At 37.6% G+C, this 15942-nt stretch overlaps 1 protein-coding gene across 4 annotated transcripts in view; it reads left to right on the top strand.

The window, feature by feature from the left end:
- INTS2 (integrator complex subunit 2) overlaps positions 1-15942 on the top strand; it is a 54948-nt gene that overhangs the window by 13969 nt on the left and 25037 nt on the right. For all 4 annotated transcript variants that reach the window (XM_081585021.1, XM_081585019.1, XM_081585022.1 and 1 more), the window contains exons 10-15: positions 2739-2810; positions 2898-3012; positions 6385-6453; positions 7783-7917; positions 9074-9250; positions 10299-10407. In XM_081585021.1, the coding sequence (XP_081441147.1) occupies positions 2739-2810; positions 2898-3012; positions 6385-6453; positions 7783-7917; positions 9074-9250; positions 10299-10407 (677 nt within the window). The remainder of the gene's footprint in view (positions 1-2738; positions 2811-2897; positions 3013-6384; positions 6454-7782; positions 7918-9073; positions 9251-10298; positions 10408-15942) is intronic.

The following is a 15942-nucleotide window of genomic DNA, read 5'->3' as shown; positions in this document are numbered from 1 at the left end:
GAACATTTCAATCACTTCAAAAAGATATTGCTCATATTACCTTTTAGGATTTTTTCTCAACCTTGTCTTCTGTTTAGTTTTTAACTTCTAAGAGCTCATTTTTATTCTTCTTGTTTCTTCTTTACAGAGTCTGCTGCTTCATGGTGGCTGGTTTCTCTGATATTACCCATAATGATTGAAGGGGTCTTATATGTACTGTTTCTTTTCTCTAAGTTCCTTTTTTTCTGCTTTTTTTTTTTTGGTCTCTATTTTTCTCAGAGATTTAATAATGCTTGATTGTTCATATTTAAGAGTAGGAGACTAAAAGGCAAATTAGAACTTCTGAACTCATAGATAAGAAGCTCTTAGGCTTTTCAGAGTCTTGGAAAAGACTGTTTCCTTGCCTGAGAGCAAAGGCCTGATAAGAAATCCATGAGCGAAGTTAAAAAGTGAGGGTTAAGGACTGGGAGATCTCAGCCTGCATTGTAGTTGTTCACTTAATTCTTCTACTTTCCAAAAGGTGCTCCAGAAAGCCCTGGTTGTCCATCAGTTCAGAGACACCCTCTTTTACCTTTTCCAGAAAATCAATCTTGTTTCCTCTCTGCTGGGGGATGGCAGAATGGAGGGTTGATTTGGAGGTGTACTGCTTATACAGACTGTCTATATTTAGTCTCTGTCTTCATTCTCACTCCCAAAACTGCCTGGAGGTACCAGTTCCTGAGCCCTTTGGGGATTCTGTGGTGTAAGTGGTAGATTGGTTTTCCTTCCTGCCAGTTTAGTATTCTGCTTTCTTGGTCTGCTAAGTCAGTTACTACTACTCCTCCTTATTGGCTCCAGCTTTCCAATATTTTGTGGGATTGTCCTTCATTATCATCCTGTGCATTTATGTGTTTTAAGAACATCCCTTTAATGTAATTTGAGTGGTGTGTTTTAGGAATATGTGAAACTAAGTACGTGAAATGAAATATTTCTTTTTATTTGAAGTAATTTCTTGTTTTAAAAAGTTTATTTTTGGGACTTCCCTGGTGGTCCAGTGGCTAAGGCTATGTGCTCCCAGTGCAGGGGACCCAGGTTCGATCCCTCGTCGAGGAACTAGATCCCACATGCCACAACTAAGATCTTGTGCAGCCAAAAAAGTAAAATTTTTAAAGAAAGTTTATTTTATTGAAGTATAGTTAGTTTACTGTGTTGTGTTAGTTGCTGGTATACAGCAGAGTGATTCAGTTATACACTTATATATTACCTAAAGTAATTTCTAAGCATTATCTCTAACCTTCGTTACTTCTGTAAGGTGAGGGTATATTTATTTATATTTTATAGGTAGGAGAGCTAAAGTACAAGAAGATTATTTAAATTTCTTGTTCAAGGTCACACTAACAGTAATTGGCAGAGATGAGATTCCCACTCAGGTCTGGCAGACTCTAAAGGCTGTAATCTTTCTACTACATAGCATTGTCTTTTATAAGTGGAGTAATTTATGTATGGTTGAGCATGACCTTTTTAATTTTCTTAGTTTTGGGTATCAGGCTTTGTGGTTGGTTTTTATTTTTCCTGTTTACACTGCAGTGAAGTAGAAGAGGATCAATGAAAATTACTATTACAGGTCAAAATTGACTTGTACATTTCAACCTAAACCTAGGAATTTGCTTTAAACAAGTCAGTGTTCATGTATTTCTATAACCATTCTTCATATATGGTTAGCCCCTGGCTGTCTCTTTACTTTTTCGAATAGTGACCACTTATTTCCCTCTAATATTGAGTTCTGCTCAAAATGCCTCTACAAACTAAATTTCATTTCCCAGGTAAAAGGGAAGTCCTCGTACTCAGTACTCAGTTTGTGAGTTTTTAATACTTTGGCTGCCTGATGTGAAGAGTTGACTCATTGGAAAAGACCCTGATGCTGGGAAAGATTGAGGGCAGGAGGAGAAGGGGAAGATGGAGGATGAGATGGCTGGATGGCATCATCGACTCGATGGCCATGGGTTTGGGTGGACTCTGGGAGTTGGTGATGGACAGGGAGGCCTGGCGTGCTGTGGTTCATGGGGTCGCAAAGAGTCAGACATGACTGAGCAACTGAACTGAACTGAATGATTAAGTTTCAACACTATGGATTTTTTTCTGTAGGGAATGAGTATCAGCTGTTAGTATATACGTTCTTCTAACATTTTAATCCCAAGGAACCTTTGTTTTTCTAAGGAATGTGAGGAAGTTTATTCTCTCTAACCTGCAAAAGTAGTAACTGAGACTTTGAGAGGGTTTGGCTGTTCATGTTGCTGCTATTGCTAAGTCGCTTCAGTCGTGTCCGGCTCTGTGCGACCCCATAGATGGCAGCCCACCAGGCTCCCCCGTCCCTGGGGTTCTCCAGGCAAGAACACTGGAGTGGGTTGTCATTTCCTTCTCCAATGCGTGAAAGTGAAAAGTGAAAGTGAAGTTGCTCAGTTGTGTCCGACTCTTCGCGACCCCATGGGCTGCAGCCTACCAGGCTCCTCTGTCCATGGGATTTTCCAGGCAAGAGTACTGGAGTGGGTTGCCATTGCCTTCTCCATTGGCTGTTCATATTAATGGAGAAAAGTTATGGTTCTCTATTCTTTTCTAGAACTACTGCGTATCTCAATGATAAATTAATGGCCAATTCAACAAGCAATTAACTTGAGGAAAAAATAATTTCCACCAAAGATAATTCCAGAATGGTTTTTTATTTTTATGCTAGTATATCTGATTTAGACCAGTGACTTCTGATATTTCTTCTATATTAACAGTACTCCTGAACAGGAGCAGCTGATGGTAGTGTGGTTAAGCTGGATGATCAAAGAAGAAGCTTACTTTGAAAGGTAAGATGACTTCATTTGTATCAGATAGCTGAGTAAGTTTTCTTATCCTTCCTTTGGAAATTCACATTTTCTTTTCTGTTTCAACAGTACTTCAGGCGTCTCTGCTTCTTTTGGGGAGATGTTATTATTGGTTGCTATGTACTTTCATAGCAACCAGCTTAGTGCTATCATTGACTTGGTCTGTTCCACTTTGGGAATGAAGGTAATTTCCTCTTATCTTCTTTCTAAAGAAGATGTTTCTAAGCTGGACATTTTCTTGTAATGTTAAGTAAATAGGTTGTTTTCATTTTGAAGTAATTTTAGTTGTTTAATAGTTTGAAACTTTATCAGGAGCTTTCTAAAAAAATACATTATGTAAACATTATTTATGAGAATAATAGATGTTCTATGTAGAAAACTTAGAAAACACAGTAAAGAAGGGAAAGCTATAATTCCATGTTCAGAGATATCAAGTATTATTAATAGTCTGGTACCTGTTCTTTCTTTAAATTGATATTTATATATATATAGTGATTTTAATGAACTTACCCATATATAATGAGCACTTCCTCATATCAATAAATATTCTAATACAACATAATTTTCAGTGGCTGCATTATAGTTATTGTGTGGGCTGATCGTGACATTTTTAATGGTTCCTTTATTTGCCATGTAGATTTTTCTAATTTCTGAATAATGCTTAGGTGAATATCCTATGTATGTAAATATACACACAGGGATCCATACATGTATATTTTCAAACACTTTTTGGATTCCTCCCTTAGGATAAAGTTATAGAAAGCAGTACTAAGTAAAAGTATGATGATGTTAAGATGTTTAATGAATATTGCCAGATTATTTTCCAGAAAGATTCAGTTCAGTCACTCAGTCGTGTCCGACTCTTTGCGACCCCATGAATTGCAGCACGCCAGGCCTCTCTGTCCATCACCAGCTCCCAGAGTCTACCCAAACCCATGTCCATCGAGTCGGTGATGCCATCCAACCATCTCATCCTCTGTCGTCCCCTTCTCCTCCCGCCCCCAATCCTACCCAGCATTAGGGTCTTTTCCAATGAGTCACCCCTTCGCATGAGGTGGCCAAAATATTGGAGTTTCAGCTTCAACATCAGACCTTCCAATGAACACCCAGGATTGATCTCTTTTAGGATGGATTGATTGGATCTCCTTGCAGTCCAAGGGACTCTCAAGAGTATTCTCCAACACCACAGTTCAAAAGCATCAATTCTGTGGCGCTCAGCTTTCTTCACCGTCCAACTCTCACATCCATACATGACCACTGGAAAAACCATAGCCTTGACTAGACGGACTTTTGTTGGCAAAGTAATGTCTCTGCTTTTAAATATGCTATCTAGGTTGGCCATGACCTTCCTTCCAAGGAGTAAGCGTCTTTTAATTTCATGGCTGCAATCACCATCAGCAGTGATTCTGGAGCCCAAAAAAATAAAATCTGACACTGTTTCCACTGTTTCCCCATCTGTTTCCCATGAAGTGATGGGACCAGATGCCATGATCTTAGTTTTCTGAACGTTGAGCTTTAAGCCAACTTTTTCACTCTCCTCTTTCACCTTCATCAAGAGGCTGTTTAGTTCTTCTTCACTTTCTGCCATAAGGGTGGTGTCATCTGCATATCTGAGGTTATTGATATTTCTCCCGGTAATCTTGATTCCAGCTTGTGTTTCTTCCAGCCCAGCGTTTCTCATGATGTACTCTGCATATAAGTTAAATAAGCAGGGTGACAATATACAGCCTTGACGTACTCCTTTTCCTATTTGGAACCAGTCTGTTCTCCATGTCCAGTTCTAACTGTTGCTTCCTGACCTGCATACAGGTTTCTCAAGAGACAGGTCAGATGGTCTGGTATTCCCATCTCTTTCAGAATTTTCCACAGTTTATTGTGATCCACACAGTCAAAGGCTTTGGCATAGTCAATAAAGCAGAAATAGATGTTTTTCTGGAACTCTCTTGCTTTTTCGATGATGCAGCGGATGTTGGCAATTTGATCTCTGGTTCCTCTGCCTTTTCTAAAAGCAGCTTGAACAACTGGAAGTTCACGGTTTACATATTGCTGAAGCCTGGCTTGGAGAATTTTGAGCATTACTTTACTAGCATGTGAGATGAGTGCAATTGTGCGATAGTTTGAGCATTCTTTGGCATTGCCTTTCTTTGGGATTGGAACGAAAACTGACCTCTTCCAGTCCTGTGGCCACTGCTGAGTCTTCCAAATTTGCTGGCATATCGAGTGCAGCACTTTCACAGCATCACCTTTGAGGATTTGAAATAGCTCAACTGGAATTCCATCACCTCCACCAGAAAGATTATACCAGTTTAACTGTTCTCGTTAGTGAATGAGAGTGCATATTTTCCTAACTTCTCACCATCACTGGGCATTACCATTCTTTTTAATCTTTGCAAATTTGATGAAAAATAGTCTTACTTATTTTGCATTTCTTTGATTACTAGTTATTATTATTTTTTATAGTTTATATAGAGATTTTTTTGGTTACTTTTAAACCATCTATGTGTTTTAGCTGGTTTATTTCTTTTATAAAAGGCTTATTGATGTCCCAGTTTTTCTATAGGGATTTTTATTGATTTTTTTTTCCTTTTACTGATTCAGAAGTACTCTTTATATATAAATGATATGCTGTTATGCCTTGTATATCATATCTCATTGATTCAAGACACATATTTTACCATATATTGAAACTTGGATTCATTTTATAGTTGATGCATAATGTTAGTGTGATAGTGTTTGCCCTTCTTTATTTACTTGAAAAGCTACTATTAAATCAGTGGTGCATATTATAATCCTTATTGTCTTAAAGATGGAGAAGTATAATATGTTGCAGATGATTTTTCCCAGTCTTTTCTGCCATGTGGAAATTATTATTTTCTATGTGTGTAATATATTAAGTATTTCTTTTGTGGTTCTTGCTTTGTTATTATGCTTAGAAGTGCTTTTCTTTCCTCAGGTTAATAGAAATGGCCACCTATATTTTCTTCTAGTGTTTTACATTTAAATCTTTAATACCTTTGGAGTTAATATGGGGTATGATGTCATATGCAAATCTTTGTTTGTATTATCCAGAAAGAGAGCTATCCCACCTCCATTTATTAAATAATCCACTTCTTCCCACTGACTTAAAATGCAATAATGACCTGTTTACTGAGTACTTTAAAACTTTTTTTATTTCTTTGGCTGTACCATATCTTATGGTATGTGGGATCTAGTTTCCTGATGAGGGATTGAACCTGGGCCCCTTGCATTGGGAGCTCAGAGTCTAGCCACTGGATCACAAGGGAAGTCCCACTAAGTACTTTGATATTTGGTTCCTGAGGAAAAACACATTTTAGTGTTAGGTTTGAGAAACTACTTCTGAAATAGATTATTTGAACGTTAATTTTATATATTAAGTCAAATTGTGCTTCATATGTTTTATTTTCACCTGCTGTTGAAATCTTTTGGTTGCTTTATTTTGTATTTTTCTTTTTTTTTTTTTAGAAGAGAGCCGTTCTTTTCTTTGCTTTTTATTGGACTATAATTGCTTTACAGTGTTGTGTTTTGGTTGTTTTAGATTGTAATTAAGCCAAGCTCCTTGAGCAGGATGAAGACTGTCTTCACACAGGAAATTTTTACTGAGCAGGTACTTCTTTTAACTGTTAACTTAGGTACTTCTTTAACTTTATTTTATAACATTCTTTGTGAGAAAACTTGTGTATGTTTCAGTTTAAGAGAATAATATAATCTTTATATTCCTTTTTAGTTTCCAGTGATGATTTATTTAATCTTTGAAACTTCTGTAAATAAAAATCCTATTTCAAATTTGTTTTCAAAGGTATTTACTACATAGAAAAGCATGTGCTAAGTAAATTTGCTTATTTTGGAGATTTTGAGTGGATACTTACGAATGTAGTCTTAGTGTTGACAGGGATCTCACATAGGGTGAAAGTGTTAGTGGCTCAGTTGTGTCCGACCCTTTGCCAACCCATGCACTGTAGCCTATTGGGCTTCTCTGTCCATGGAATTCTCCAGGCAAGAATACTAGAGTGAGTAGCCATTCTCTTCTCCAGGGGAATCTTCTTGATCCAGGGATCAAACCTGATCTCCTGCATTGCAGGCTACCAGGGAAGTTCACTGACAATTAGGATTGTCAGGAGAAAAATAACAGAGATATGTTTAAACCTTTCAGCTGTAAGGTGCCGTATCTAACTAGGTTATAAGCTAGAGTCTTAATTCCTTATTCTTGTATTGACTTGTTCTTATTTGGTCTCAGCACTTTTATCCATGGGTAATCCTAATGATATTTTATTTTTTCAATGATGGAAACTGTTCTTTTTTTTCATTTTTTTAAAAAAAATTAAACTGTAGATGATCTACAATATTATGTTAGTTTCAGATACACAACAAAGTGATTCAGTTATACATATGTATGTGTATATATATTTGTATTCTTTTTTTTTGGATTCTTATTTATTTATTTTTTAACTGAAGGATAATTACAGAATTGTGTTGGTTTCTGCCAAACATCAACATGAATCAACCAGACGTATACATATGTCCCCTCCCTCTTTTAAGATTCTTTTCTATTACAGTTTATTATAACACATTAAATGTAGTTCTCTGTGCTATATGGTAAATCCTTGTTGTTTATCTGTTTTATATATTATAGTCATTGAGCCCAGATTTTATGATTCCAAATTTTACGTATTTTTTTACTCTAACTTTACTCTAACCCCTGGCAGTGTATCTGTGTTTAGAAGTAAATTTTTAAAAGGTAGAGAACTTTACAAGTTCCCAGATGTGTGATGCTACCTCATCACTCAAAATAATTGAATCATGTCATGATTGGTTTTTGTCACTCCCACCAAAGGACCACATTAGTATTGGCAGTCCACCTGGCTAATTCTCCCTCTTTCAGAATAATTTTGTATCTGGTTCTGTCATATGTATTGCTACTATTTTTCCCTTTTAGGTTGTCACAGCTCATGCAGTTCGAGTCCCTGTCACCAGCAACCTGAGTGCCAACATTACTGGATTTTTGCCTATTCATTGCATTTACCAGCTTCTGAGGAGTCGTTCCTTCACCAAACACAAAGTATCAATAAAAGTATGATCTTAAATTTATTCTTCAAGCTAAAATCTGAGTTAATGCTTTTTTCCCAGTTCTGTGTGAGTTTGCAGACCTTTACTGTGGATTTTGTATGTGAAATGTTTTTAGTTACTCGTCACTTATATAGTTATAGTAATTAGGCTCTTAATTTCAGATTTTTAAAATAGCATAACTGCTCAGTTATTTACAAAATGTACAATAGTACTAATTCCTTTTAAATTCTCAGTGATATTTAGCAATTTCATTAAACTTTGGTAAGAAATTGCCATTCTTTATACTTGGTTTTGTTTACCAAACTTAGAAGGTTGCTGGTTAGCCATGAGCAGCATTTGTAATCCATTTGTCACAGGACTTCTAACATTAAGCTTGCACATATTTTGATATGTTTTCAATTTGTTGTATAGTTGGCTATAGCAAACAGGTCCTCTAAAGAAAAGGCTGAACCGACAGGAGGTTAAAAAAGAAAAAAATTTGTTTGAACCCTTTCTAAGAGGCTGTTTTATTTATAAAGAACCCTGAACAACATATGCATTGCTATATCACATTTGATTGTCCTTGTTTTTATGAGGTAGTGAAATTATTTTCCATCTTGATTGTATCTTCTGCTTTTTATATTTTTAGCAAGTGAAATAGAGAAGAAGTAAGAGTCCAAATGCACCCCCAGTGTTTCTTCTTGGCCTGTATTTGTGCAGATGGTTAATCTCCCATATGTGGTTGTCAAAACCACTTTCTTAATCTGTCTGAGGTTTGTTGTGAGAAACTATTCCTCTCCCTAAATGCCTTTCTGCTGTGGGCTCTTTTATAGCAGCATATATGGTGCTCCAAATATAGATACAGAGGGACTTGACAGTGTTTTTCCCACTACTTAAAAACCAATAGATTAAAAACCTGAAGTCCAAACTCTAAACTAAAGCTGTCATTTTTAGGTTTATCTTCCATGGAACAATATTCTCAATTTTAGGACAGAAAAATTTTTTCCATTTTTAAATCAAAGGCAGTTATGAAACTGGATGATATTATTTAGCAACTGCTAAAAGTTAATAGTGAGTTTTACTTTTTCATAAATCATGTAAAATTATATGTGCTTGTAAAATTTTGCTTGGCTTTTTCTTATTGCCATAATTAATTTAGTGCCTGTCACCTACTTTTCTAGGACTGGATTTATAGACAGCTCTGTGAAACCTCCATTCCACTCCATCCTCAGTTACTTCCTCTGATTGACGTGTACATAAATTCTATACTTACTCCTGCATCTAAGTCTAATCCAGAAGCCACAAATCAGCCAGTCACAGAACAGGAGATACTCAATATTTTCCAAGGAGTCATTGGGGTAAAATAGTGTTTTTTTTTTTTTTTTTTAACATTTATTAGTTCATTTTTGTTTTATTCTTTGCATTTACTCCACATTTTTTCCCCAGATTATTAGAGGAGAACCACTTCTAGGTGGTTCTGAATTTAAAATGGTATTTAGTTCTTTAGATCACTTATGAATATTAAAAGAATGGTATTAGTTCCATGTAGTTTGTTGATTAGGCACTTTTTGAAGAATTGTTTCAAAAGCTCCATTTTAAAGTGTAAGGAGTGCCCCAGAGGTTGTATGTTTAACAAAGGGATTATATGACATTTCAACACATTAAACCAGCTTCTTCAGTATTTAAGATATACCTAGATTATTTATGGAAAATTTGGAGTAAATCTTTTTTTCTCTAAATATACTTAAATATACAGTATCTTTTTTGTAGGAATTATTTTCTTCATGGTAATTTCAGATAATACTTGAGATTCCTGTAAATGTAAACTTTTTTCAGAAGCAGACCTATCTTAAAAACTGTGAAGTCGCTCAGTCGTGTCCGACTCTTTGCGACCCCATGGACTATAGCCTACAAGGCTCCTCTGTTCATGGGATTTTTCAGGCAAGAGTACTGGAGTGGGTTGCCATTTCCTTCTCCAGGGGATCTTCCCGAACCAGGAATCGAAACCAGGTCTGCTGTGTTGCAGGCAGGCACTTTCCAGTCTGAGCCACCAGGGAAGTTTAAAGACTGTGAAGCATGTTGCTTTTATCTTTCAAGCCATCTCAAATTTAACTTAAACTTCACATTGTCGATTTGAGTTTAATGTGAACGCAGCAACATTTCTCCCAAGTTCTTTACGCTTGGGAGCAGCAACACCGAATAATCTATTTTGAGTGCTTTTACTATCAAAAAGTGCTCATTGGAACTTCCCTGGTGGTCCAGTGGTTTAGACTCCGTGCTGCCAATGCAGAGGGCAGAGATTGGAGAACTAAGATCCCGCATACTGCCTGTTGTGGCCAAAGGTGGGGAAAAAAAGCACTCATGAAATTTAACAGTATTTTAAAGTGTTTATAATATTGCCTCCAGGGAGACAACATCCGCCTTAATCAGCGTTTCAGTATCACAGCACAGCTCTTGGTGCTTTATTATATTCTGTCTTATGAAGAAGCTCTCCTAGCAAACACCAAGACTTTAGGTAAGTTGGGCAGAGGCTAGTGTTTCTAGTGATAGTTCATCTTATTTGCTTATATTTTGTTGCTTTCCAGGCTGCTATTGGAGAAAATAAGGTCAGATATTCCAACAAGCTCCAGAATCTTTCTACAGTCTTTGCAGTGTTAGCTTTTCATACTCTGGTGCATAGGTACATGTATATGTGGGCATATAATCACTCCTTAAGACTCAGTGCTCCTTTTAGCAGGCTGAATTAATGATTAACTGAATTGTCTGTATTTTCACAATTTTAGTGACCTTATTGACTAAAGATAAATTAAGACATAAACCTGTTGGTACTGAAATAGAAGATTTTTTGCTTGATTTCAACCTTTTTCTTATTTTTCCTTCCATTAGTATGAAGAGTAACACTCTAATCGAAGCGGTAGAAAAAAAATACCAACAGAAGGGTTTCCTTTGCCATTAACGTTATCATTGAACTAGGCTTTCAAACTTAGGTACTTTGTATAATATCAGAAGGTCAGATTTAGTATAGATAATATTAGTATAAAGTAGTATGTTTTCCTCTATGTGAAAAAGAAAGTTCACCTGTATTTTGGCTTGCTAAATGTAAGACTGAAGGCAGACAGAGAAGGGGGCGGTAGAGGATATGATGGTTAGATAGCATCACCGTCTCAATGGACGTGAATTTGAGCAAACTCCGGGAGGTAGTAGAGAACAGAGGAGCCTGGTGTTCTGCAGTCCATGGAGTTGCAGAAGGTCAGAAATGATTTAGTGACTGAACAGCAACAACAGCAAATGTATGTAGTTCCATATTCAAAGCAAAAAGTGTCATTAAAAAGTAATAGGCATGGTATAGATGATCTTATTTGCAAAACAGAATTAGAGACACAGATGTAGAGAACAAAAATATGGACACCAAGTGGGTAAAGAAGGTTGTTGGGAAGAATTGGGAGATTGGGATTGACATATTCACGCTACTGATACTGTGTTATAAAACAGACAGCTAATGAGAACCTGCTGGAAGCACAGGGAGCTCTACTCAGTGCTCTGTGGGGACCTAAATGGGAAAGAAATCCAAAAAAGAGGAGATACACGTAGACGAATAGTTGATTCACTTTGAACAGTAGAAACTAACACGACATTGTAAGGCAACTATACTCCAAGAAAAATTAAATTAAAAAAATGTCGCAGACACTGAGTATAATGCAGGGAGAATTCTTTTAAGGGATTGTATTTTGTCATGGCTGAGCGATTTTACTTTTTGAAAGCTATAAATTAAAGTTACTTTTCAGTGTGTGGCAGATGAGTTTCTTTCATTTATATGGAGTATTGTGTTTTAAATATACTGTGAATTTCTCAGCAGCTTTCTTTCCTGACTACAGTTGTTAGGGATATACAGATGATATCCCACAACTATAATTATAGTCTTTGTCATTTGAGGGACAAGATGGGCTAATAATAAGCATTAAGTAATAGTCTCCCACTTTTATCCACATGTAATGACTTCTGTTAAGGGATATGACACTTGTGATTTAATAGATACTAGAGGAATGAGTTACAAGGAGGTATTCTGGGGAGAACTCAGACCATGAATACTGTAGTAGGGGACCAAGATACACTCCTAGTTTTTACTTAAATTCAGTCAGTTCAGTCACTCAGTCATGTCCGACTCTTTGCGACCCCATGAATTGCAGCACGCCAGGCCTCTCTGTCCATCACCAACTCCCGGAGTCTACCCAAACCCATGTCCATTGAGTCGGTGATGCCATCCAACCATCTCATCCTCTGTCGTCCCCTTCTCCTCCCGCCCCCAATCCTACCCAGCATTAGGGTCTTTTCCAATGAGTCACCCCTTCGCATGAGGTGGCCAAAGTATTGGAGTTTCAGCTTCAACATCAGACCTTCCAATGAACACCCAGGATTGATGTCTTTTAGGATGGATTGATTGGATCTCCTTGCAGTCCAAGGGACTCTCAAGAGTCTTCTCCAACACCACAGTTCAAAAGCATCAATTCTTCGGTGCTCAGCTTTCTTCACCGTCCAACTCTCACATCCATACATGACCACTGGAAAAACCATAGCCTTGACTAGACGGACTTTTGTTGGCAAAGTAATGTCTCTGCTTTTAAATATGCTATCTAGGTTGGCCATAACCTTCCTTCCAAGGAGTAAGCGTCTTTTAATTTCATGGCTGCAGTCACCATCAGCAGTGATTCTGGAGCCCCCAAAAATAAAGTCTGACACTGTTTCCACTGTTTCCCCATCTATTTCCCATGAAGTGATGGGACCAGATGCCATGACTTAAATTAATGTCTAGCAAAAAAAATAATACAGGACAGTATAGAGACTAGTATAGCCCACTTTCATGTATACACCATGCAGAATTAACAAATCACTCAGAATTTTTAAGACTGGAAGAATCTTTAGAGATTATGCATCCCAGTCCCCAATGACATGCTCAGTTCAACCCTGTGTTCAGGTGACTCTGCTGTTCTTTATGCAATAGTCTGATGGATCTTAATGGGAAAGTTAAGAATTTCAGGTTTGGTGTACAATTTAGCCAGGATTGAGTCTTTGAAAAGGAACCGGGAGATTATAGAAAAGTTATTAGGTTTTTCTTGGTCTTCCCTGGTGGCTCTGCAGTAAAGAATCTGCCGGCAATGTAGGAGACCACCTGCAATGCAGGAGAGGTGGGTTTGATCCCTGGGTCAGAAAGATCCCCTGGAGAAGGAAATGGCAACCCACTCCAGTATTCTTGCTTGAGAAAGAACCTGGTGGGCTATAGTCCATGGCATTGCAAGAGTCGGACACGGCTTAGCAACTGAACAACAAAATGATTAGGTTTTTCCAAGATTATAGGCAAAAGATGGTGGCTTGGACTGGTAGCAGTGTATATATATTTTGAAGGTAGAGCTGAGAAGTTTTGCTGATGAATTCATTAGATTTGAGAGACAGGAGCCAAGGTTGATGTGGAGGCTTTTGGCCTGAGCTAGACAATGGCTATCTACTGAAATAAATAGCAGGTTTGTGGGCGATCAGGAGCTGGTTTGGGACATACTAAGTTTGAGATGTCTGATGAACTTTAAGTGGGGATGTCTTGAAAACAGTTGTAAATGCTGGCCTGGAATTTAGATGAGATAAACCTGGACTGAAGCATTGAGATTCTTCAGCATATGTATGATATTTATAATCATGGTATTAAGTAGGATTGCCAAGGGAGAAGGTGTGGAAGGAGACTCAGGGGGCTGTTTTGTTCTGCATGCCAAGATAAGAATGTTTCAAAGAGGAGAGCGAGATCACTTGTGTCAAATGATGGTGATGGATCAAGTAAGGTTAGGACTTAGGCTCAGCTGATGGTCCTATTTAGCTTGCTAGAGGTGCTTTGACCTTTACAGGTTTTTTTCTTTTTTTTCCAGAATTAAAGCCTGATTTTAGTAAATTCAAAAGCAAATTAGAGGAGATAATACTGAACACAGTGAGTGCAGACGGTTCTTTTGAAAAGTTGTAAAGAGAAGAAGGGAAATGAATGTGGTAATTGGAGAGGAAAATGAGATCAAGAGAGGACTTTTTATTTTTTTTTAAGGTAAAAGAGTTAAGAGAATGTTGTATGCTGTTGGAAGTAACCTAGTAGAGAGGGAAGCTTTACGAGAGAATCCCTAGAGGGATGTCCTTGCTAGGTGAGAGGAGACCGGTGTGGAAGACAAAAGGAGGGATTGAGCTTTCCTTGGAGAATTTTTTCCCATAGTTTAAGAAATTTTTTTTTCTAGCCTAGTTTCTTAGTCCAAAGGAATAAGTTAACTGCAAAATATGTCATAACATGAGAGAAGTTTTCTCTTCCACAGCCAAAAATGATGAGTATTCTGCCTCACAGTTATTCCTACCTGCGAAGTTGTGTTGTTTCAGTACCTTGTTAATTGGTCTGTGGTTTGGGGCTTTATAATAAATATTATTAGCAGGCACCAAGTAGCTGTTGAAGCTCAAATACAGAATTCCAACATCTGAGATAGAGCCAAGTATTAGAATATCATAGTCATTAAAAAAAAGTGTTTGTATAGATACATATTTTTTCACATATGCATATTTTTGATTTGTTTAAAAATATTTGTAATACAAGTACATATATTGTGTGTTTAGTCACTCAGTCGTGTCCAACTCCTTGCAACCCCATAGACTGTAGCCCACCAGGCTTCTCTATTCATGGGATTCTCCAGGCCAGAATACTGGAGTGGGTAGCCTTTCCCTTCTCGGGGGGATCTTCCCAACCTAGGGATCGAACCCAGGTCTCCTGCATTGCAGGTGGATTCTTTACCAGCTGAGCCACCAGGGAAGCCCGAGAATATTGGAGTGGGTAGCCTATCCCTTCTCCAGGGGATCTTCCCAACCCAGGAATCGAACTGGGGTCTCCTGCATTGCAGGCGGATTCTTTACCAACTGAGCTATCAGGGAAGCCTGTTCAAAGTATATTTGTTTTATTTTTGGCTGTGCTGGGTCTTCATTGCTGCACACCCACTTTCTCTAGCTTGGCAAGTGGGGACTGCTCTTTGTTGCAGTGCGTGGGCTTCTCATTCGGTGGCTTCTCTTGTGGTGGAGCGCGGTCTCTCAGGCACGTGGGCTCAGTTGTTGTGGCTCCCGGGCTCTAGAGCACAGGCTTGATAGGTTGTGGTGCACGGGCTTAGTTGCTCCATGGCATGTAGGATCTTCCTGGATCAGGGATTGAACCTATGCCTCCTGCATTGTCAGGTGGATTCTTTTCCACTCAGCCACCAGGGAAGCCCCTTATCTTCGTTTAAAAACAAGCTCTGACTGCTTTTTCTGCTTCTATCCTGTTTCATATGAAATTTCCTTCTTTGTCATCAGCAGAGCAAGACCTATCCTGTGATACTTGGGAAACTGTAATGTTCAGTGGCTCTAAATTCCTGCACTTGAAGTTTTTCTTTGCACGTGATAGTTAATTATTTTCTTCCCAGAAGAAAGTTAACTCCACTTGCCTCTTTAAAAATGTAGAAATCTTTAAGCAGACACTGAAAGATGTTTTTTCTTGGCAGCTTGAAGTTTCAGTACTGTAAAATTGAGTTTGACCAAAAAAGATTCTAACAGTCATATGATCATCCTGTGGAGTAAAAGTATAAGAATTTTAAACTTGATTTCATTATTTACCTAATTGCTTACCTAATCGCTTACCTATCTTACTTAATGCAAAAGAACTGTTTTTTAAAATAAAAATATTAAAAGAGTGTTTTACTGAAGAAAATTGAGGAAGTGAGAAAAGTACAAAGACTAGAGTATAAACCACCCATAATTCTACTGCCCAGAGATAATCACCACAGAATTTTGCTAGGAAAAAAAATGCTTCAGTCTTTGCACGTGTGATAACTTTCACAAAGATTGGAATCATAAATTTTCAATCTACCCTCTTTACTTAAGACTACACTTTAAGCATTTGCCTGTTATAGTACATTTTTTGAAACATGATTTTTAATAGCTGTATAATATTTCTTCATAAATGTGTACCATTACTTAAAAAATAACTTATTGTTGGAGATTGTTTCTACATTTT

This window comes from Giraffa tippelskirchi, chromosome 3, assembly GCF_054371585.1.
Source record: "Giraffa tippelskirchi isolate mGirTip1 chromosome 3, T2T-mGirTip1v1.2.pri, whole genome shotgun sequence".
Classification (NCBI taxonomy): Eukaryota; Metazoa; Chordata; class Mammalia; order Artiodactyla; family Giraffidae; genus Giraffa; species Giraffa tippelskirchi.
This window is presented reverse-complemented; position numbering and strand designations above follow the sequence as displayed.